The following is a 24945-nucleotide window of genomic DNA, read 5'->3' as shown; positions in this document are numbered from 1 at the left end:
ATATGCTTAGCTGCAATCCAATGATCATGTTTTGGCTCCATCTGAAACTGACTTAGGACATTTACTACAAAACAAATGTTTGGTCTAGTATTTACTAGATACATCAAGGACCCAATCAATTGTTTGTAGCAAGTAGGATCCACCAGACTAGATTCTAAACTCCTCAACTTATTTAAATTGGTAATCGTAGGAGTCAACATAGGCTTGCAATCCATCACAATGTTGCACGAAGCGCCCCCCCCCGGGCGGTTCCAAGCCCCGAAGCGCGTCCCGTACGGAAGCGCCTAGGAAGCGTGGCCCGAAGCGGCACTTCCGAATTCGGAAGCACCGCTTCCTATTTTTTAGCCGCTTCCTGGAAATTTGGAAGCGGGTATGGAAGTGCCGCCCGCTTCCAAGCCTCCGAAGCGCGCTTCGTACGGCGCTTCGGGCCTCAGAAGCGTGGCACTTCGGAGGAGGAAGCGTACGCTTCCCATACGCTTCCGTACGCTTCGGAAAGGAGGCCGCACGCAAGGAAAAAAAACAATTTTTTTTTTAATTTTTGTTAACTTAACATAAAGGGGGTGGGTTAGGGTGAGGTTAGAGTGAGATTAAGGTGAGGAATGAAAAGAATAAAGCCCCCATTCATTCCTCATTTTCTCACTTTGAGTTTATGAGAGTTGGAGAAGAGAAGAGAGGAGAGGAGAAGAGAAGAGAGGAAAGGAGAGGAGAGCTTAGAGTGAAGGAGGAGGAGCTAGGAGAAGGAGGAGGAGCTTTGAGCAAGAGCTTGGAGGACTTCATCTACAAGAGCTAAAGAAGTAAGTTCAAACCCCAAACTCCCTTATTTTTTTGACAATTTTTTTGTATTTTTCACCTCCCTCTTCTACTCTTTCCCATTGTTTCTACTTGCTCCTTTACTTACAGGTTGTCCACCACCTATATCCATATTCCAAGATGGTGTTCTTTTGGCTTCTATGTATCATTCCACTCTTGGTTTTAATGATGGCAAAGGGGAATAGGAATAGAAGGGAAGAAACGCAAGAGGACAGTGGTCCCAATATGGGTGACCCAATGTATGATGAGGAGGACGGGTTTGAAGAGGAAGGGGATGAACCTGAAGAGGACACTGAAACACAAGATGGGAAAGCTACATCAACACCCTTGTGGAACTATGTGACCAAACTTGATGGGGGAAAGGGTTTTGTGTGCCCTCATGGTTGTCATGAAGGAAAACCATATTGTGGTTCATATACCCGATTGAGGAGGCATCTTTGTGGGGTGCTGGACAGTGATGAAAACAAGGGTCCTGTGGGGGTACAAATTTGCCCAAACATTTCAACTGAAGAAAGAAGAAAATACATCCAAATAGAGATGGTTGCACAACAAAAAAACAAGAAACAAAGAACTCATTCTGAATCAAGTGCAACCTCTAAATTTGGTAGCTGCTCATCTCCTCATGGTACTTCTGCAAGCTCTGGAGGTAGAAGAACAATAGGGGATTTCCTTAATGTTGCTGGGAGGGATGATGTGGATGGAAAGATAGTCTGTTTTCTTTGTGCTTGCGGTGTACCATTCAATGTGCTTCGCTCTCCCTATTGGCATGAGATGGTAAAGGCCATCAATGAAGCCCCAAAAGGATACAAGGCCCCCAACTATGAGAAAGCTAGAACAGTGTTATTAGAAAGAGAAAAAGCTAAGGTTCAAAGAGCTTTGACACGTTTTACAAATGAGTGGGTAGATTCTGGGGTATCCATTGTATCAGATGGGTGGACAAATATTAGAAACCAACATTTGATAAATGTTCTTGGTGGTTCTTCTAGCGGTGCAGTATTTATTACATGTCATGACTCCTCCTCCATCACTGCATCTACACAAAACATTGCAAATATCCTATTGAAATCAATCAAAGATGTTGGTCTGAATAATGTGGTTCAAGTGATCACAGATAATGCAGCAAATTGTAAGGCAGCAGGAAAAATCACTGAGCGTACTCATCCACACATCTTTTGGTCTGGGTGCCTGGTTCACACATTGAACCTTTTGATGCATGATATTGTGAAGCACAAAGAATGTGGGTGGATTACTGAGCTTTACAGGAGAGGGAAGCAGCTCATTAAATTCATCACAGGGCATACAAGGGTAAACTACTTCTATGGCACTTACTCCAAGTTGCAGTTGCTTAAAATTGCAAAGACAAGATTTGCTAGTTATTACCTCACCTTTAGGCGGCTAGTGAAGGTGAGACAAGCTTTAACTAATCTGGTGTGTGCTGAAACATGGGATGAAATTAACACTGACATAGATGTTGCTAATGCAGTCAAGGACACTGTTCTTGATAGTTACTTTTGGTCACATGTTAAATATGTTTTGCAATTCACCAAACCAATTTATTACATGATCAAGTTTGCAGATTCAGATCGACCAGTAATTGGGGAGGTGTATGAGCAAATGGATAGCATATTGGAGCAGATTAAAGACATTGTTGAGCCTAGAGATACCACCTTGTACAATTATATTCGTGTAGAGGTGCAAAATCGATGGGAAATGCTAAATGTTCCATTGCATGCATTAGCATATGTTTTGACACCTAAATACTATCATCCATCATGGCTTTCAACACCAGCACCTGGGGGGGGAAGCAGGAGACCACACCAAGATCAAGAGGTTCACAGAAAATATATGGCTGCATTGAGTAAATTAATCCCTGATGAGGAGGAGGCTGCATTGGTACGGAGACAGGTGAGCAACTATACGCTTAACACTGGTCCATTTGGGAGCATGCATGCAATTAAAGATCGAGAGATTTTTCTTCTCTTGAGTGGTGGAACATGCAGGGAGGGGGTACTCCACTTCTACAGGCTTTGGCATTGCGGGTGCTATCACAGGTGGTAAACACTTCTTCTACAGAGAGGTGTTGGAGCTCTTATTCTTTCATCCATAGTGTTAAAAGGAACAGGTTGAGTTTAGACCGGGCAAAGAGCTTGGTTTATGTTCATTACAACTTGTGATTGTTGTCCCATTACTGTGAAGATGCAAAGTCTAATAAAGACCTGTTGATTTGGGACAAGAATCCAGAGGAGCCCAATTTGGAGGATGGAGTGTTGTGATTAGAGCAATTAGAAGATGCTCTTATCCAGGTATGTCCATTGTGGTACAAATTTTCCAATTTTTCCTTATAAAGCATTTCTCTCCCGCTTCGTGCAACATTGCTATTAACTCTTCAAAGGTGTATTCTCCACCATTGTCTGACCTTAGAATTTTATCTTTCTCTCGGTTAGGTTTTCCACTTCATTCTTGAATTCCTTAAACTTTTTTAATACCTCATCCTTGTTGATTTGTGGTAGCATCGGATGTGCTTTAGCCATGAAAAATGGTGGAGAGGCTAAGGCACATAAGATCTCCAAGACATAGAAATGGTTTGGGGAAATTCCACCCGGTAGGAGAGATATTAAAATAATTAATATTTTTAATGGGGTTCCTAAGTTAAACTTTAAAATATTAATGGGTATTAATATAAAACTGGGTGAGAATGTTCTAAATGACGTGGATCAAGCCAACTCTAATCTTAGTCGTTGATTAGGGACTTCATCTCGGTCGTTGAAGACTCAACGGAAAAAGTATAAGAGGCTTGAAGGTCAGTTGGAGATACACCAAATTGATCAGTTAGTTCGACTTTCTGGAGCGAGGTTTTGCTGAGAGAATCGAGCTAGTGATCTGTTGCAGCGAGGGGCAGTTCGGCACGAGGCCGAGAATACATAGCAAAGAGGCAAAGTTAGTGCCAAAGAGATAGCGCAGAGCCTGGAGAGGCTGATGCAGAGGCAGTTGGGAGCTATGCAGAGGCTGAAGAGGCCAGCATGGGTGATGCAGAGGGCCAGAGAGCTAACACAGAGAGCCAAGGGACTGACGCAGAAGCATCAGTAACTGTGCCGAGGCTAGCAAAGCTAATGCAAGGCCGAGAGGCAGCACTGGGTGATTTTCGTGGGGCAAACTGAGTGCTGGTGAGCTGAGAGGGTGACGCAGTCCCTAGTAGAGTGATACTCTCCTGCAAACAACTAATTCAAGCGTTGATATTCTCTACAATAAACACAATGGAATGATTTGAAATGATCTTCCCCATGACCTAACTTGGGTGACACTCGAAGTCCACCGAAATTAGCTTGAGTTTCGCTTGAAACTTTTAATTGTCAATGAAATAGATAGGAATCGAATCCCCTCCAAATGTGTTCAATCATCCATTTATAATTTTCCCTTGAACCTCCTTCTAGCTTCTAGATTCTCCTTTTCCCTAATTATTTTATTGGTGGGGCCCATTTTCCATGAGAATTTTGCTCCCATTTTGAATAAAATAGTAATTTATCTCATTTTTCAATAAAATATTAATTTGCCGCCATTCTCCAATAAAATAATAATTTTCCTTTTTGCCACCTTTCCCCATTAAAATAATATTTTGTCTTAAAATCTCCAATTAAATATTATTTTTCCGCCATCCCATCAAAATAATAAATTCTCCCTTCTCTCACAAAATTAATATTTTACCCTTCTAATATTATTCAAAAAATTGCAAAACTCCTAAGTGATATTGGCATGCACAAAAATTGGGGACATTACAAAAAACAATATAGTTATTGCGAAAATTCACATAAGATGACCCTTCTCATGTATAAAAAAGAAATAATTTTCATGATTCCACTGAATAAAGGTCAAGGAGCTTACTTGATAGCAGCCGTTGCTGCAGCAGCAGTTGTTGCTGTAGCTGTAGAGTCTGGCAATGAGCCTATTCCTACAGCCTAGAATGAAGGACAAGGCAAGGGAGTGCTGAAGTCAAAACAAGCCCTCATTTCTCATAGAGTAAAGAATATGAAGAATATTTACCAAAAAGAGAGGAAAGAAAAAGCCTTAAACAAAGATTATGTTTCTAGATTCCTTTCCTAGCAGAGCATTACACAGCATTTAGAAAACAAACACATTATATGACAAGGTAACTATTAAAAAAATTATTAGCATGAACCAAAATAAAAGATTGTTATCACAGTCAACAACAGAAATCTTAGCTTGTAGCAAGACACAGTGGCATAATGACTGCATAATGAACAGTGAATGTGTAAGCTCTAATAAGCAAAAAATGGCATATGTGCCCTAGATCTAGCTTTATGGCAACCTTCAATTATCTCTCCACATGTAATCAAACATGGATTCAATCACATCCACCCTGTATGATTTTAGACCAGCTTGCTATATTCAAATCAAATGAAATTTCTAAGCAAGTGCATCCTGCTAAGACCCCATAAGGAGATCTAGGAAGGCTCCAGTTTCACATGCAAACTGCATCCATAAAACAAGCACGAGATAGTTCAATGTAACAAGGGAGGGAAAATATAAACTTTCTATTGAGAAAGGAAAGAAACAGTACAATATAGCCAAAGCTAACCCTAAAAAATTATAGTTTTAAAGATCTCCATGCTACAGCATGTAGGAGATAATACCATTCTTACATGCATGGCCATGGTGGTAAATACTAAATACTAAATGCTAGACATATCATGCATATATGCTTCCTGCACAAGCCTGAGGACCCAGCGGGTTAGCTCAATCAATTTACAACGATGTTGCTGGGCATTTGGCTAGTTTCATGCCAGCAAGGCTAGTTTCATGCCAGCGAGTGCCCAGTTCAAATCCCCCTAGGTAAGGTGCACTAGTCTACACTGACGGATTTACTAGGAATGCCATCCATGAACGTGGGGAAGCATCCCTTGGGTTTCCATGAAAGGATTTCCTTGAAAAAAAAATGTATACTCTGTGCAAAATCAAGAGTAACCAAAATCGTAAATTTGCTTGAGAAACACAGAGTGACATTCAATTATGAGTGAATTTTGACATTCAATTATGAGTGAATTTAGTGCAAAGATATGATTTTTAGAGACTATGAGCTCACAAGAAACAAGCAAATGTTAGATTCCAAATACCTCTTAAAACAATTAGACAAGTTAATAATTAGGATGTAAAGTAATGAGAGCACTTATGTAACTTGCATTCCAATGTCAAAATAGATTTAGGACAGCAGTAACTAAAATCACTTTTGATCCAAAATGACAAGCATGTATGAACCAAATATGAGCAATGAGACACCCAATGACTTACCAAATGAAATTATAAGCTAACCAACCTTCTTATAATGTATTTTTCAGTGTTATATCATATCTGATTACACCTATTTAAGTAGAGATAGCAGTCATTAAACAATTAGATTTATGCCAAGAGATTAATGCCCAAATTGCTTAAATGACTTAACAATGTGCTAGATATCTTAGATGTGATTTTTATGCCACTTATGTGTGTTTACACCACTGTTATGAATATATTCGGAGAGCTGTAGCAAACAGTGAGGAAAAAATAGGGTTTATGGATCAAACTCTTCGCCTCTAGGCCTTGAAGGAGCTTGCCAAATTTGCCCAAATTTTTCCAAAGGATGGAACACCTACAAACACCCAAAAATTGGGCCAATTTCTCTGCAAAACCCACCAATATTCAGTCCCAAAAATCAGATGCTCAAATCAGAGATGGAAGAGGGCCAAACAAGAGCTAGAAAGAGGCTAGAAGAGGCAAAGCAAGGCCTAAAGGGTTTGCGGCTAGGGTCAAGAGGCCACAAAAGGCCTCACGGCAAGCCCAAGAAGGTTGTCGTTGGGCCAAGGAGGGGCCGAGAGGCCCTGAAGGGGCTGCGGCCCAGGGTTTTGACGCCCTAAAGGCCTGCGGCACTCTAGAGGGAACCTCCAAGAGACTACCGCAAACCAAAGGAGGCTGCAGCCTAAGGAGGAGAGGCTATGGAGGAGGGATAAGGGGAGAAAAGGGAGGATGGAGGGCTGGACGAAAAGGAAGAGGAGGGAAAAGGCTAAGCGGAAGGCTGGAAGGACAGTCAAGGGCAAAGGAAGGCCCTCTAGGGCCTATGGCGAGGGCACAAGTGGAGGCCGAATGGTCTAGAGGCCATGGCCAGGCCTGGGAAGGCCGAAAAAGGCTGACACTGGGGTCCTGGAGGCTAGACAGCTAGGAAGATGGGGGATGTTGGGCCCAAGAGGCCTAAAAATTTCAAAACCCTCACCAAGAAATTGATGTGCTTCAGATCTTCAATATTTACTACAAATTCATTCAGTTGTTGGCCCTACAAAAATTTTGGAGACTAGATCTTACCCTCAAGGGCTTAGATCTAGCTCTGATTCAACATATCTTCTTGAGAATCTCCTGCACAAATAAATTTACAAGTGCCCAAAACACCAGTATATACAAAAATTCAAAAAAAAATCCCAAAACCCCAAAAATCCCTCGCTGCAAACAAGGGTTAGAAATTAAAATTATTTACAAAATATACAAGTATACAATGCTTGAAAGATTTTTTAGTGAATAAATTTTGACGATGGTTGGATGTATTTCGAAAATATAAATGCTCAACCACAGCCTTAGCGAAGTTAGAAAACCATATAAAATATTCAGAATCCAAACATGGTCAGCCTGTGCCCACAGTTTGTAAACTTGGAGCCCAATGGTCGGGGAATCTGCAAACTCTATATATTTTCTCAAGCATAAACCATTAGAACACACAATGAAACGGATCACCTAAGACAAGCCCAAAACTTACCAATAGAATGTTCTTATCGTCTACATTGAAATACCAATTAATTATTATCTGAAGCAAAATATAAGAATGCACATACTCGGCACGTACCACAAATCAACGAGGCAAAGACACCATGAACTGCACCCCAAAGTCTTTTATTATGATGATCAAAACGTTCCCAGCAGAACAGTGGCTTTGCACCAGCATTTACAAATTACATCAGACCCAGTTCATCAAAATATGAGAAATAGAAGCAAAAGGCCTTCTATTTATAGAGAAAATCCTCCAAGTGGAAAATAATGGCTAGTTGGCTTGATCCCCATCAAAATAATCTCGATCGTCGATAAATCTTTGATGATCTTTTAATCTCCACTGTCGAAAATAATTATTCTTGAGGAATTTTCGAATTTTTTATTAAAACCATTTTTTATTAGCTCAAAAATAATTATTTTGAGCTAATTTCCTCAAAAAATTGACTTTGACTTAACCACCAAGGTCCAAGGGTCCAAATTTTCTTGAAATTTCCAATATTCCCTTGGTGGGGGACCTCCAAAAATTAATTTCTTTTAGACCCACGAATTTTTCCACTTAGAGAATTTAATTTCTCTAACATTTTAATTTTTTACTCTAATTAATTAATTTTTTGGCTTAAGATTTTGTTTTATTTTTGCCAGAAAAAATAATTAATTGACTTTTGAGGAGATTAATTATTTTTCCACCCTCTAATATTTTAGCCATGGCATCTAAGTATGAGGAACCATGCACTAAAAAAAAATTTACATAGAATTTTACAAAATCAACCCTCAAAGGGGGAACACCCATTCATTATAGACCCTTAAATAATTACCCAATTCTGCAACACAATATGATCTAGTAGACCAAGAAATCTGTAATAAATTGATTTAGACAAATAGCTTAAATTATGCCCAAATCACTTTTACAAAAACTCTACTAAAACACTAGGACTCACCTAAGACTTCGACGATAAATTCCACCCTAGCTTTGGGGTGAGGTTGGATGGAAAAGCTCTGCCGATTATCTGTGTTTAGAAACAAAAACAAAACAATGAGACGAAAAACCTCCTAGGATGAAATTTGTCGCCAAAATAATAGGCTTACCTAGCTTGCTACATAAATACACAGTCTTACTAGCATCATTTACATGATAATTTTGGAGAATGGGTTTACAATGACATAGAAAGCAGTGTTGGCTGATGATTCTGACTTTGAAAAAATTCTTTGAAATCGTCGGATCCTAATTCCTTGGAATGTTGAAAAAATGAGTGCAAAATCTGGCTCCATATGGGGACACATTGCTTCAATGGAGCAATGTGAGAATCCCATAATCCTGTATCCAAGAAAACAGAAGTCCATCAAATATATATCCATTCAAAGTTGAAATCATCATGCATATATAAAATATCTACTGGAATAGAAAAATCTACTCTAACAAACTGAAATATAAAGATATGAAACATAAGTGTGTAAAGTAAAATAACTAATGACATGAATGAAAAAAGGAGTAGGGTTAGAGATACTATACAAAAGATGCCCCACAACATCAGATATCATTGGTGTGGCATAATCTGAAACATAAGGAGTAGGGTTAGAGATACTATACAAAAAATGCCCCATGGCATCAAATATCATCAGTGTGGCATAATCTGAAAAATTTGTTCGCTAACAGGTAGATCGATAAGTTTCTTATCAGATGTTCCTTGCTAAAATTTGACCCTCTTTAGCTAATGCAGCATGTGATAACTATGGTGCATATCTTTGTCAATCTGAAATCTTCTCCTTTTCCTGCTCAGGAGATAGGACGGTAGAGGTGATGAGGAAAAGTGATAAACTAGTTGAATGAATTCTGCCTCGTATAGCAATGGATGATCATGTGGTACAACTTCTTCACCATTTTCCAGTTTCTTTGGAACTTTGACATGGTATCTTCTTTCTACTTCCCTGTATAATCTGACCATACCACCTGTTGTTGTGGGAATAGTGGCATATGATAAATCCATCTGAATACATCCCCCTAGATCAGTCGCAAACTTCTGTGAGAGGAGCATACCCCATACATCAGGAACATCAATGATAGCTATGTCCATTATGATGATCTTGTACGGATAATTAGCTAAGGATACCTATAAGTCATTGACCACACCAAGGACTTCAACCTTTCTGGAATCCATTGAGCAAATGTTATGATAAGGATAACCGTTTTAGTCATAACATTTGTTGAGGTACCAAATCAAGCATACAATTATGAAGCAGACGATCATTAATATCCAAGGTTAGGAAGAAAGGATGATGATCTTCATTGGTCATGTAGCAGTTCAAATCCTTCAACTTTATTTCTTCATCCTTAGGACAATTATCGATATTACCTTGTTGAACCATGCCCAAAGTCTTGAAGAATGATGCCCACTGAGATGGAATCTTTAGAAGCTCAAGCACTGGGATAGACATTTTAATATTGTTAATCCAAGCGGCCCAATCTACCTTTAATCCTGACTTATATCTTTCGGATGCGACCTGTTTATTCTGACTCTACTCTTTACCCTTCCTTTGATAAAATTAACCTTTACTTTTTGCAATTTCCAAAATCTGCTCCTGGGATGGCTTTTCACCATATATCTGCGTGATAGGATCCTTTTCATCTCTAAAGTTATTGATGGTGAAGGCTGAAGAAATCATGTCTATGTAACGACTATCCTTGGAAGCAATTTGACCAAGATTCTTTATCTTTTCATTTGTTGCTTCATCCAAGATTTTTCTAGCTAAGGCACGCGCACTTTCTTCATGAAAACACTCACATGGTCTGCAAAATGGAATTGGTTGATCAACAACATGGACAGACTCAAGCGGAGTAGGAGGTCTTTGATCATTTGGAGGGTTCCTTCTTCGCCACGGATTATTATTTCCTCTGTAATTATTGTTATTATGTCTAGGCCAAGGAAAATTTTAAGAACCCCCCCCCCTAAATTTACATGTATAATAAATGGGCGAAAATCCATAGTATATAGGAAAAATGGAAGGCGATTTTATCAATAATATGATATATATATATATATATATATATTTGGCGAATCTCTCACCAGGCATGGTGAATATTTTACTCAATTATAAAATCTTGTGTTTATTGAATACACAAATAAAATCATTGCATTTCTTTAAAATATCTTTTGAAATCAAAATTACCGAAATTACATATCGATAACCTAGTGGGTGCAGGATAAAATTCACCTGTGCCATTCACAGAAAGCATGAGAAAAAACCTAATACTATATATAAAACCAAGAAAAAATCAAATTCATCACTTCTAGGGACCTCAAAACCACCTTGCCAATACACAAGTATGTTCATGTTTGCAATTAGAAAAATTATCCAAATTACAATCTGTTTACTCCAGCATATGTTGGAAAGTTATAGAAGGATGACTAGTGCAATCAATCCATTCCTTTTAGCCCTGGATTTGTTTCAGTTTAAAACAGAAGTATACAAATACACTTGTTCAATGTCTATGCTTTAACCATTCACCTTAAGATGTTTTTACAATATAATTTCTTAAGTCTATTTAATATCTTCATTATCATAAAAACCAACCTATATCCATCTTAACTCCACATCTACCACTCTTAGGGGGATGAAATCTATTTATCCCTCTGAGCACTTGTAGACCCAGAATTAAGATGGATCTAAGATGATAGAATTTCCCCTTTAAATAGTCTATGCTCACATGAATACCATGGTATTACCATGGGTCAATACCATGGGTTATCATAAACCTGGAGCTTAAAAATAATTATTAGTAATTTATAAAAATTAATAAAATTAATAGTTGATTTTTATTTTATTTTTTATTTTAACCAAGCTAAAATGTTAACATACATTAAATTACAACATCCATTTTTACTCTTGATCGAATCAAATATTTTTTCAGTCTATGCTAGTTTGCATATCACGATATTTGATACCTCTCGGGGGTTAGTAGATCCAAAGTAAAGATGGATCTATGCTGGTTTAATTCCCCCATTTAAATAGGATACATTCCAGGTGAATACCATGGGTCAATACCATGTGCCATTTTTATTTTTATTAATATTAATATTAGGGTTTAATAATGTTTTTTTGCATGGTATTAATAACAATCTAGTCCATGGTATTTGTCCCATAGTATTTTGCCCATAGGTTTCACCTAAATATAACGCATTTTTTGAGTTTTCGTAAATATAAGGTGACTTATGGAGTAAATATAAAAAAATGTTTTATTTGTTTACCATAACTCTCGTTTATTTATATTTTTATTAATTTACCATACCTCTTTTACAAATATGGTATTTGGCCCATAGGATTCACTTAAAAAACCTCTTTCTTGAGCCTTCAAAATAAAAGAGGTTTATGGACTAAATATTAAAAAGAGGTTTTATTTATACCACCATTCTAAATTTATTTATATTTTATTTATTTACCATACTTTGAGTAAGTATAAAAAACAAATTAAATTTATTTATTTCCATACCTCAACACTTTATATTTTTTTTTTTTCACCCTTGCATGTTATAAGGTGACTTATGGAGTAAATATAAAAAATGTTTTATTTATTTACCATACCTCTCATTTATTATTATATTTTTATTAATTTACCATACCTTTTTTATAAATATGGTATTTGGCCTTTGGCCCATAGATTCACTTAAATAAAACCTATTCTTGAAAATGGGCGAATGGAAGGTTGTAACTCCTAATTTCAAGGCTAAATTTACCTTTTTTACCCTCCCTTAAAATAAGGTGGGCTATTTGAGGTGATTTGTAAAAATGTACTATGATACAAAATATTCGCCCACTAAAAATTTAAAACCCCTTAATTTCGCCAAAGGGCAAACATTCGCCCCTAAAAAATTTTATGGTCTAGGCTGCATATTCTGAGCTTGATTTCTTTTCATCTGAACCAACCTAGACTGCATGGCACTCATTTCTCAAGTATAGTCAAATCTCATTTCCTTAACTTTATGAGTTAATTCTTTAATTGGATCGTGTTCTACCTCCTTAATTTCTTTTCCTTTACCTTTAACTAGACCTCTGTCGAAACTAGGAATCTCTAATTTACTTGAAGCTTTTTTATCCCTTTCTAATTCTTCAACAGTATTTTGAGCAGCAGCTAGAGTAACAAGTTTGGCATGTCTTATTTCATATTCTGTGTCGTCATTAAATGCTTCAAGATATTGTGCTAACATTGTTTTGTCAAGCAACTTGTAATCTTCAGCAATATCTTTTAGAAGACCATTAAATCGTTGATTGAACTCCTCAACTGTTTCATTCTCTCTTTTCTTAATAGCATTAAGCTCTTTGACCAACTATTTTCCTTCTCTTTTATCCCCAAATTTATCTTTGAATGCATCAGTGAGGGCTTGCAATGAATCAAATGAATTATCTAGCTTGTCCTGAAACCAATCTAATGCGGCTTCTTCCAATAAAAGGACAAATAACTTCATTCTAACATCTTCATGATTGTATGCAGTTGCATGAGCATGTCTCTGTATAAAAGCTTTGAACTTATTTATGTGATCAACAACATTCACTGCATTGTTCCCCTGGAAGGTTAGAAGCTTGTGCATAGCAGCTTCTGGAAGGTCACAAGGATACCCCAGGATATTGGCAATGCTGCAAGGATTAAAGTATTCAGCCATGAAGTCCTGATTTATAGAATTAGGGAATAGTAAATGGATATCAAGGAGAGCTTCCTGTCCGAGAAAGAATAAAATATTTCTAGAACGTAATTTGTTTAACCGAGCTCTTAGAACCTTTTTAGGATTGGGAGCGGGGTTAACCAAGCTACTAGGATTCCTTCTAGAGTAAGCTCTTGTGAATGGATGAATAAGTGGAGTCGCCACCCAAACAGGAAACCAACCTAAATTTCCAGGTGCTAAAGGTGCAGAGAAACCAGATGAAAGGATTAGTGAGAGGAAAAAGGATAAGGTGATGAAAAGATCAAGAGATATCAATGGCGCCAAAAATGTGTCGATTGACGGGCTAACGAAATGATGAAAGATGAAAGATTGAAAGAATGTCGTGAAGACCAAGGACAAAAAAATCTATCCCCGACAATGGCGCCAGAAAATGTTGTTGCTCAAATTTTACAGGAACTGCGACAACAACTCAAGTCAGGGGTTGTCACTCTAACCCCAGACCTCTCCGTTCTAGTTGTCTCCAAACAATAGGCTATGGGGGGTAGTCCTTATGGAAATGTGAATATGAAGGACAAGTTGGCAACCAACGAGTCTGGGAGACACGATTGAGAGGCCTAGCTACTTGGTTAATTTTAGCAAGATTTAAAGATTATATTAAATTGAATTATGAGACCAGTGCCTTATGGAGTCAATTTTTTGTTTATTATCAATTAAATGCCAAGTAACCAGATGGACAATCGCTGCTTGGATGAATGACTATCCTAGATGAAGTGCAAATCCTACAAGCTAGGTGAGATGCAGGGTCTTGGTTGATTTTAAATTACATGCCTATTCTAGGTGTAACCTTCCTCTTAACTATTTTGGACCTAGTCTTTTGAGTAGGTTGTGGGATGGAAGCCAACCGCAAAGGCTTGATTAACGATACCTCCCCCTGTGTTCCAACCACCTAGTGCCTCCAACGCTACAGAGACTGTGGCTCTGATGACTGCAAAGTCATTGTGTCAACCACTAAAGGTGGTCTAAGTTCCTCAAGCTAAATTGAGAAAGGGTGGCCCTAAATGTCTATCAACCAAGCTTATACTTGGAGGTAATTTAATTAATGCAACTAGCTTAGAATGATATGCAAGGATTATGAGTGTTTCTTGGATTAACATTGCTTAAGGCTTTAAGTACTTTAGTTATGATTAGCTTTTATGACAAGAGTACTTAACAATAAATGGAAAGACAATCTTAACGACAAGAATGTGCCAAATTATCACGTGCTAATGCTAAACATTAGATCTCTTCAACCCAAGCGCTTAATATAAAATTACCTTCCACAAGATGCTTAACCAATGTAAATGAAAGCAATTTAGAGCACTTATCCACTTCAACGATTCAATATGGAATGGCAATGACAGTTACTTGAGACAATTTGAAATCTTCCAAGATATTTCAACAAAGTAAATGCCAATGATGATCTTATGCCAATATTAATCAATGCTTAGACAACACTTATTATGAGATGGTTTTTACCAAGAGTAACCAAAATCATAAATTTTCTTGAGAAACACAGAATGACATTCAATTAGGAGTGAATTTAGTGCAAAGATATGATTTTTAGAGATTATGAGCTCACAAGAAACAAGCAAATGTTCGATTCCAAATAGCTCTTAAAACAATTAGACAAGTTAATAATTAGGATGTAAAGTAATGAGAGCACTTAAGTAACCTGTATTCCAATGTCAAAATAGATTTAGGACAGCAGTAAATAAAATCACTTTTGATTCAAAATGACAAGCATGTATGAACCAAATATGAGAAATGAGACACCCAATTACTTGCCAAATGAGAATATAAGGTAACCAACCTTCTTATGATGTATTTTTCAGTGTTATATCAGATCTGAATACACCTATTTATGCCAAGATAACAGTCATTAAACAATTAGATTTATGCCAAGAGATTAATGCCCCAATTGCTTAAATGACTTAACAATGTGCTAGATATCTTAGAAGTGATTTTTATGCCACTTATGTGTGTTTACACCACTGTTATGAATATATTCAGAGAGCTGTAGCAAACAGTGAGGAAAATATAGGGTTTAGAGATCAAACCCTTGGCCTCTAGGCCTTGAAGGAGCTTGTCAAATTTGCCCAAATTTTTCCAAAGGCTGGAACACCTGCAAACACCCAAAATTGGGCCAATTTCTCCGCAAAACCCACCAATATTCAGTCCCAAAAATCAAATGCTCAAATCAGAGATGGAAGAGGGGCCGAGGGCCAAACAAGGGCTAGAAAGAGGCTAGAAGAGGCAAAGCAAGGCCTAAAAGGCCTGCGGCTAGGGTTAGGAGGCTACAAAAGGCCTCATGGAAAGCCTAGGAAGGCTATTGTTGGGCTAAGGAGGGGCCGAGAGGCCCTAAATGTTGAGAAATCAATGCTACTAGAATTAGGGTTAGATTTCTCTTTCTTGATAATTACTTGTGAATTGTGCGACCTTCTTTTACTTATTTGCTATATTATCTTTCACCAAGCAATTACCAAATTATGTGTGTATAAAGATCACAAAACACAAGACACAAGATGTAGGCACTCTGTCAAGGAAAAAACCCTATCTTGGGGAAAACGCAGTCAAAATCTCTTCCTTCAATAGTTTTCTTGAGACTCTTCAACCTAGACACAAACCTCCTCCTACCACCAAGTCAGCCTCCTCTTCCAGCAACTTCGACCCAGAATTTTGACCTTGAAGCAGCAGCACTTCGACCCAACAAATGGCAGCAGTATCTTCGACTAGACAAGAAAAACTTCTATCTCCCAAAGGAACCCAAACGAGAGAGAGAGAGATATAGCCCAAAACTTCACTTTTCTCTTTTCCTTCCTCTTTCTTCAACTTCGCACTTCTTTCAGCGTCCTTTCCTTCTTCACACTTTTCCAGCTCTTTCTTCTGGATATCAAACTTATGAGTGAGTGAGAGAGTGCTCCAAATGAATTCGATCTCCTTGAATATATAGGCTCGAGGTGAGGTCGAATTGTCCTGTTTGAGGCCGACTTGGTGTGGAGGTATCAAATACCTAATTTGACTTGAGAATAAATCTTTTTACATAATTCAAAAGCCTAAGAAGGGTCTCTTTAAATGGAAAATAACTATAATGACTCAGAATAAATCCTAGAAGTCCACAATGGGGACTTTGACCTAAAACATGATGACCCAAGCATGAAACCCATGCTTTAATAAGTCATCGTGATAATAATAAAAATTTCTTTTTCATTCTTTTGACAAGTACATTACATAATGACTCAAATACATTTATGAAGACTGAACCTAGTGTTAGTTTTTGTAGCATCAGTGGTGTTCTAGCCACAAAATTTTGTGGAGAGGCTAGAATACATGAGATCTCCAAAACCCAAAAATCATTTCTGGAAATTCCACCTAGAAATGACTTAATTAGATTACTAGTCAGTTTTTAAATATTTCCTAAGTCTAAACTTAGGGAATATGACTAATTAATCAGAATTAATTAAGTTATGGTGTGAATGTTCTAGAAACTCACACGAATCGACTTCAAGTTAATCCTAGCCATCGATTAAGATTTAATCTTGGTCGTTGAAGTCTCAACAGAAAATTATAAGAAGTCGTCAATGGGGCCTGGAGAAATCACTTGTGCAGTTCGATTTCTTGAGTAGCAACATTCAGTTGCCGGAGAGAGAGCCAGAGAAATCGAAGCAGTGAGAGAGGGGTAGGGACAATGAAGCCGGAGGAAGATTTCTAGATCCGGTGAATGCATTTGCAGAGAGGCAGAGAAGCCACAATGAGGCTAATGCAGAGCAGCACAGTAGCCTCTAGAGGCAAAGTTGAATTGTTGGGGAGAAGCAGAATCTTAGTGCCATAAGCTGGGAAGAGGTTCCAAAGGCAAGGAGAGACGTTTTTCCATACAGCAGTTGGTCAAACGGCTTGAGGAGAAGTTGTTCCAAGCTGAGAGCAGCAGCAACTGCGCTAGAGTGACGCAATGACTGCGCAAAGGCAATTTGGATGGCCCAATTTGAGCTGAGGTCAGTGTTGGGATTTCCCTGTGGAGTGAGGAATTTCTACTCACTATATTTTCTTGCCAATATTTCTTTGTAGGATTGTCAGTTTCGGCTTCCAGTTGTACTCAGATTATTTCACTCCTACATAATAATAAAACCCTCAACTGTTGCACCGGTTTTCCCAAGTTGGGTTTTTCCAGGGACATTGGTCGAAAAATAACTATCATATTATGTGTGTGTGCTAGTATTTCTTCCAGTGTTTATTTCTTCCACGGTTTATTTGTGTAGGTTGAAGTGTGATTGATTCAGTATTTGTTGTATCACACAGTTAATAAATTGTTAAAATTAATTTAACAATTAGGAGAATTGTTTCTAGTTGCTGCAATAGGAATCGGGTTTCCAATTTTAGATGATCAGCCGAAGAGCTCAGTAGCGAAGGAAGAGGGAATTTCGTTGTTCATTGAGGGACAGCAGTTCGAAACCCTAGAGGCAGCATAGTCACCTTGGCCAAGAGGTCGAATTCTTGAGGAGAATTGATTCTTTTGTGAGAGGGACAAAAAAATTCAATCTCTCTAGATCGAGGGTTTCCACAGGCAGAGGGCGCAACCAGTGTTTTTTCGCAGAGCATATCTCTAGGTGGACGCAGTAGTTTTGCAGCAGTTTGTTAGAGCAAAGTCAGCGTCGGGTGGAAGGAAGAAGAGCACATATAAAGGGAAAATTTCTCTCAGGGGATCTCAAGTTTTAGAGATCAAATTTTTCCAGTTGCAGATTGGCAGTAGTTGTGAACAGAGCTTCTAACTCCAGAAGGGAGTGCGAGCAGCAGATCTAGCAGCGGAATAGTGGGAAAGAGGGAGATTTTCGGGTTTATTTTCTCCAGTTTTGAGTCTCACAGATTTTGCAGCTTTGCAGGGATGATTGTACGAGATTGCCAGAGGAGGCCGTGTGAGTTAGCCAGAATGCAGATCTGGGCAGCAGATCGATTTCTAGTTGCCGGAGGAAGTGCGGGTTGCAAAGAAAATAAGAGTCCCAACCAAGGACAAGGCTCAAAAGGAGATAGTGGGACACCAGATCCAGGAGGAGGAGGAGTATGAGACTCCAGTGTGCCAGATGGGCAGGATTCTTGAGGAGGTACACCTCTTGAATCAATACCTTGCTATAGGGGCCCACAATATTTTGTAGCAAGATGGATCAGTGGTAGTAGATGCAGTCAAATGCTAGAGTGATAGATGCAAAGTCTAGTTGCAGTCAGATGTTGGGCGACACAGTGCAAAGTTGGCAGCAATGCAGAGTGGCATAGTGCAGAGTCAGAAACAATACAGATGCCTCAGTGACAGCGCAGATACTAGCAGCAGTCAGTAACTCAAGTGACAGATGCATCATACTGATCATAGTTGATTCAGTACTTAGGATGTTTTTCAGTTGCAGATGTTGCAGTTGCAACAACAACAGATCGAGAGGGAGTTGCAATGCAGATGCAGTGTTGGCAGTAGTTTAGCAACAGCACAGATGTAGCAGATATCAAAGTTGCGTAGTAGTTAGTGGGTAGTAGCAGCTAGACATCAGCAGCATGACAGGAGATGATGCAGAGACGGGGTGTTGCTATAGTGGGCAGCAACGCTAGAACACATTCCTCGCTAAGAGGGAGTGTTAGTTTTTGTAGCATTGGATGTGTTCTAGCCACAAAATTTTGTGGAGAGGCTTAGAATACATGAGATCTCCAAAACCTTTGAAAATTCCACCTAGAAATGACTTAATTAGATTATTAGTCAGTTTTTAAATATTTCCTAAGTCTAAACTTAGGGAATGTGACTAATTAATCAGAATTAATTAAGCTATGTTGTGAATATTCTAGAAACTCACACGGATTGACTACAAGTTAATCCTAGCCATCGATTAAGATCTAATCTTGGTCGTTGAAGTCTCAACCGAGAATTATAAGACGAAGTCGATGGGGCTTGGAGAAATCACTTGTGCAGTACAATTTCATGAGAAGATCGATTTCCTAACTAGCAACATTCAGTTGTCAAAGAGAGCCAGAGAAATCAAAGCAGTGAGAGATGGGTAGGGATAGTGAAGCTAGAGGAAGATTTCTAGATCCAGTGAGTGCATTTGTAGAGAGGCAGAGAAGCCACATTGAGGCTGACGCAGAGCAGCACAATAGCCTCTAGAGGCACAGTCGAATTGTTGGGGAGAAGCAGAATCTCAGTGCCAGAAGCTGGGAAGAGGTTCCAAAGGCCAGGAGAGATGTTTTTCCAGACAACAGCTGGTCAGACGGCTTGAGGAGAAGTTGTTCCAAGTTGAGAGCAGCAACAACTGCGCTAGGGTGACGCAATGACTGCGCAAAGGCAGTTTGGACGGCTCAATTTGAGCTGAGGTTAGTGTCAGGATTTGCCTGTGGAGTGAGGAATTTCTCCTCACTAGATTTTCTTGCCAGTATTTCTCTGTAGGATTGCCAATTTTGGCATCTAGTTGTACTCAAATTATTTCACTGCTGCATAATAATAAAACCCTCAGTTGTTGCACCGGTTTTCTCGAGTTGGGTTTTTCCGGGGACATTGGTCCAAAAATAACTGTCATTTTATGTGTGTGTGCTAGTATTTCTTCCAATATATTTCTTCCGCAGTTTATTTGTGTAGGTTGAAGTGTGATTGATTCAGTATTTGTTGTAGCACACAGTAAATAAATTGTTAAAATTAATTTAGCAATTAGGAGAATTATTTCCAGTTGCTGCAATAGGAATCGGATTTCCGATTTTTCACACCTAGTTATATTTTTCAACACTCCCTCTTAACTAGGGAGGTATTCATAATAACATATACAAGTACAAGAAAGATCTCAAACCATATGAACTATGAAGAGTTAAGGCACCGCAATGCCATGGACTAGATTCCTGACCAGGGAAATCTATCCAAGGTCCTCCAACAGTTTAGGCACTCAAAATGCCATGGACTAGATTCCTGACTAGGGAAATCTATCTAGATGGGACTAGGATGGACTAAAGCTTTCAGCCTCTCTAGGTACCATCAGGCTTACTTCCTAACCATCAACCCAGGGATCTAGGTGTGTATCTGAGATCAGAGTTCCATGACCAACACCCTCCCTACTTCGGGATCCAGACATCAACACATAATGTCGGCCAAATGTCCTCTCGGGCAACGTGTCTCACACACAAGACCTCAACAAATCTCTTCCAAACTTTTATCATCATCAACAAGATCAGCAATATCAACTAAACCAAGCACGCTTCTAAGATATTCAAACTTCTTATTAGGAAAAGAGTTTTTAGTATATCAGCTACCTGATCGTCTGTCGAGACATACTATAGCTTCACAATCCCATCCTGCACCAAGTTCCTAATGTAGTGGAACTTATTGTTGATATGCTTCGTCCTAGCATGAAACACGGGATCTCCAGACATCTTGATGCAACTTTCATTATCACAGTTTATCAAAGTAGGATCCAGAGGCTTCTCAAACAAATTTGTCAGAAGCTTCGTCAACCATACAACCTCCTTTCCTACTTCACATGCAGCCACATACTCTGCTTCAACACTACTCAAAGCAATGGGATCTTGCTTTCTACTCATCCATGATATCATGGCAAATCCCAAACTAAAGCATCCACCTGTAGTGCTTCTTCCATCGGTCTCACTGCCACCCCAATTAGAGTCTGTGAAGCCAATCAACTTGACTTCCTTTCTATCGTACTTTAGGCAGTGATGTACAGTGCCACGAAGATATCAAAATATATGCTTAGCAGCTATCCAGTGATCATGACGAGGCTCCAACTGAAACTGACTAAGAATGTTCACAACAAAGCATATATTTGGCCTAGTATTTACCAGATACATCAGAGAACCCACAAACTGACGATAGGAGGTAGGATCTACGAGACCTAGGTCAGAGCTTCTCAACTTCTTGAGATCGGTGATCATAGTTGTAGTCATGGGCTTGGAATCCATCATCCCAAATTTCTGCAACAACTTGATGATATACTTTCCTTGCCCCAAATATATCTTCCTAGGATTTTGTCATACTTCCAGACCTAGGTAATAGTGCATCAGTCCTAGATCCTTCATCTCAAATTCGACTGCCAGCATCTTCTTGCATTCTTCGCTCCACACCTGTAATGAATAGATCATCCACATATAGTAGAATAATGACTAGCTCATTATCCACAACCTTGATGTAGAGATTTGGATCAGCAGAACTCTTCACGAACCCAATTCTTAGAAGGTATGCATCCATTCTTGCATACCATGCCCTAGGAGCTTGCTTCAAACCATATAGGGCCTTCTTGAGTCTACAAACATGAGTATCTTTGCTATTTACTTCAAAGCCTTCGGGTTGCTCAATGTATACTTCCTCATCGATGGTCCCATTCAAAAATGTTGTCTTCACATCCATTTGATGGATATTCCATCCCATTGTAGCAGCCAATGAAACCAAAGATCTAATGGTAGTATACCTTGCAGTGGGTGCAAAGGTTTCTTCATAATATATGCCTTCTTTTTTATAGAAACCCCTTGCAACAAATCTAACTTCGTATTTGTCTATACTTCCATCAACAGCGTGCTTGATCTTGTAGATCCATTTGAAGGTAACAATTGATTTGTCACTAGGTCTAGGAATTATTTCCCAAATTCCATTCTTCATGATGGATTGATATTCTTCTTGCATTGCTTTCTTCCATACTTCTTGATGAGCAGCTTCTTTAAATGTAGATGGTTCAGCTTCAATCAATTTTGTCATATATGCAGCATATCTAGAATATCTTTTTGGCCTTTTGCTTTCTCTAAAGGTACCTTTCGTAGCTCCATGTACTTCAACATCTTCAAGAGTAGCTTTTAACCAATTTGGCCTCTTCCTTGTGTTTAGTATGATCACAGGTTGAATAGGCTCATCAAGGACCTTAAGGTTTTTTTAGCTAGGAATCTCAATATATCCCTCCTCATGGATGTTATTGTCATTGATATTCCTGATGTGTGGGAGATGATATTATCTAGGAAATGGGGGGCTACCATTGGGGGGCATGTCCAAATGGACTTATCATATGCCACCATTCCACAATCTGATGGCACCCCTTTTATTCTTTATAGGGAACCTACCTACTTACCTCATGTGATCAAGCCTGGACCTTACTATGAAACATGTGAAATCAAGAAGCCTTCTCCTATTCTCTCAACTCAAGAAGTCCATATCCTCAAGTGGCCAATCTCTAAAAAGAGTAAAAAGTAGAAGCCTAGAGAAAGAATATAAGGTTGGGGACTTAGACTTGGTTAATAAAGATCCTATACCTGTTAGGATTCATGGAAAGGCTAGGAAGGATTATTACTACATTGCCAAACTTAACAACGAACTTTGGCCTGAGACGGTCAAATTAAGTTGTATCACCTCTTTCCTTGAGACTTGACATTATATCATATGCATGATAGAGGAGGATGAATTGCATGACGATTTTTGCATTAGAATCAACGTCATATGATATTTCTCATGGTAGATAGATGCATGTTTGGATTTTTTTTTTCCTGTTGATTTTATAGCCTGACATTTAGCATGTGTGATCATTAGACGCCGCAAAAGCATGATGCCCCATGTTTTTCATCTATTATATGTGCAAGTGACAGGTCTACGGTAACCAATAGATTGTTGGAGTTCTCGTGACCTCCCATTCGAGTAGCTTCATCCACTTCTTCGAGAGATAACATCCCAGTTGGAGCCAGATGTTACACACCCCATTTTGTAGGTAATATCCCTAGCAGAATTTTTTCTCCAAGAATGGTCCTCAGCCACCAGCTAGCTCATTGTGCCATTTCTCCGCCACCTGAGCCAGCCATGTGGATCCTTGCCCATCTGCTATGATTGTATGTTTGAAGGTGGGCCTCCCGAACCTAAAGGTATGCCTTGTCATTTGGTAAATGAATATTGTAGTTTGCTTATCATGGACACTTTTGGGCATGGATTGATGGGGGGATTCGGCGGAAAGAATGGGCTAGGTGTGTGCTCTTGTCCCCTAGACCCCTTTTTGGATATTAACCTTGGATTCTAGTCCCGTGGGATCTCTTTTACTGACCATTTGGCTTTAAGGATGGTATTTCACATGAAACCCTGATTTTGGTTGCGTGGCCCCGCTCCCTTATTCACATATATTACCCCCTTTCCATTCATTATTACCCTATTCATCATTTCTCCCACCTAAGTCCACATTCCTCCACTAGGTCCATATAGGGTTAGCTCACCCCTTCCCCTTGCCCACACCTTGGGTCAGGCTTGGAATGATGCCCCGGAGGTTGATGTGGCTAAAAATAAAATAAAAGCATATTTGGTCACATTCAACAGGAAAATGTACCACAAAATGCAAAAGATGGTCAAGACAAACATATTTAACACGTGGGCAAAAGCCAATACATGAGCCCTACCCCATCATCATGGCCATCACCCCGGTTCATACAGGTTCTATGAGCCTCCTTCATATATGAACCCAAGATTGTCCCAACCCTAGTGAGCAATGAATCGCCCTACCTTAAAAGGGGGTATTCACTGCTATATCTTATGCATCAGGCTCTTACCCCTTGAGCCCTAAGCAGTTAATCAAAGAAAATCATAAAAAGGCAAAAGGCATATAAAGAACGGTCAAAAAATCAAGATCAGGGCACATCATGTACCACAATTGCTCCCTCCTATACATTATAAACCCAAGTGTGGGCTTCCCTTTTATTAGCCACCCTTGTACCCTAGCATGTGGCCCATGGCTGCCCCTTCTCATCCCCTACTTCATCCACCTATCTGCCACATGCCACCACCTTTTGAAGGATGTACCTTGAACATATTATCCCCTTTAGAAGTAGAAACCACCTAATAAGATACTTGGTTAACCCCATTTGGGGTTTAGGAGATATTAGCACATCCCGAAGCCCATTATGGAAGGGCATGCCATTATGAAGTCGCCACCTGTGGTCCATGGTTGGTAAGCTCATTTACTCGATTTCTCTAATGACTTGTTGTACTGGAAGGCTAGGGGACACATTGGATCTTATGACGGATTGCAGATGGTCTCCATCTTGGGTTTGGTCTCCCTATATAGGGTCCTAATCCTCTAGATGGCTACATTGGCACATGTAGGGTGTGTGTTGAGAGCCATGGGCCTCCATAGTAGTAGACAATACTCCATGGATCCCTGAGGATGTTTATAGATGCTCGAGATTCACCCATTGGACAAGGAAGATGCACCTGGCTCACCTTTGCCCAACCAGCCCCACAGATGTTCCACACTTGGCAGTTGACCCGGGACTTGTAGGATGATGTGGCATCACCTACACCATCATCAGAGCCCTTGCAAATGATATACAAGCATCTTTGACTCATTTGGAGACCCATAAGGTTATTATTGTGCCCCCACACCCATTGGGAGCACCACAAGTTTATTGTTTGGAGAACAAGAGGCTAACCCCTTGTCCATCACTTTTGAGGGTCATATTCCTCATTATGGCACCTATGGACCTCATCAGGCCACTTGGAGGGCCCTACGACATGTATTATTCATCATCTAACCTCTTAAGAGGCTTATTATTTCAATTGTGAGCTAGTTTGGTGGGCTTGTCACCAAAAGTTAGATTATTAACACATTATTTTATTTTTGGGGCTTATGTAGGCCTAGGAGACTAATTCGAACTC

At 39.2% G+C, this 24945-nt stretch overlaps 1 protein-coding gene across 1 annotated transcript in view; it reads right to left on the bottom strand.

Moving 5' to 3' along the window:
• Positions 1-24945, bottom strand: part of RUS5 (root UVB sensitive protein (Protein of unknown function, DUF647)) — a 236285-nt gene that overhangs the window by 158221 nt on the left and 53119 nt on the right. Inside the window, exon 4 of the mRNA XM_089443645.1 lies at positions 4690-4763. Coding sequence (XP_089299771.1) covers positions 4690-4763 — 74 coding nt within the window. The remainder of the gene's footprint in view (positions 1-4689; positions 4764-24945) is intronic.

Source organism: Pinus tabuliformis, chromosome 9 (genome assembly GCF_031772625.1).
Source record: "Pinus tabuliformis cultivar Carrire ecotype Pingquan chromosome 9, CPIR1, whole genome shotgun sequence".
In the NCBI taxonomy this organism is placed as follows: Eukaryota; Viridiplantae; Streptophyta; class Pinopsida; order Pinales; family Pinaceae; genus Pinus; species Pinus tabuliformis.
Note: the sequence above shows the minus strand (reverse complement) of the source record. Positions and strands in the feature narration are given on the sequence as shown.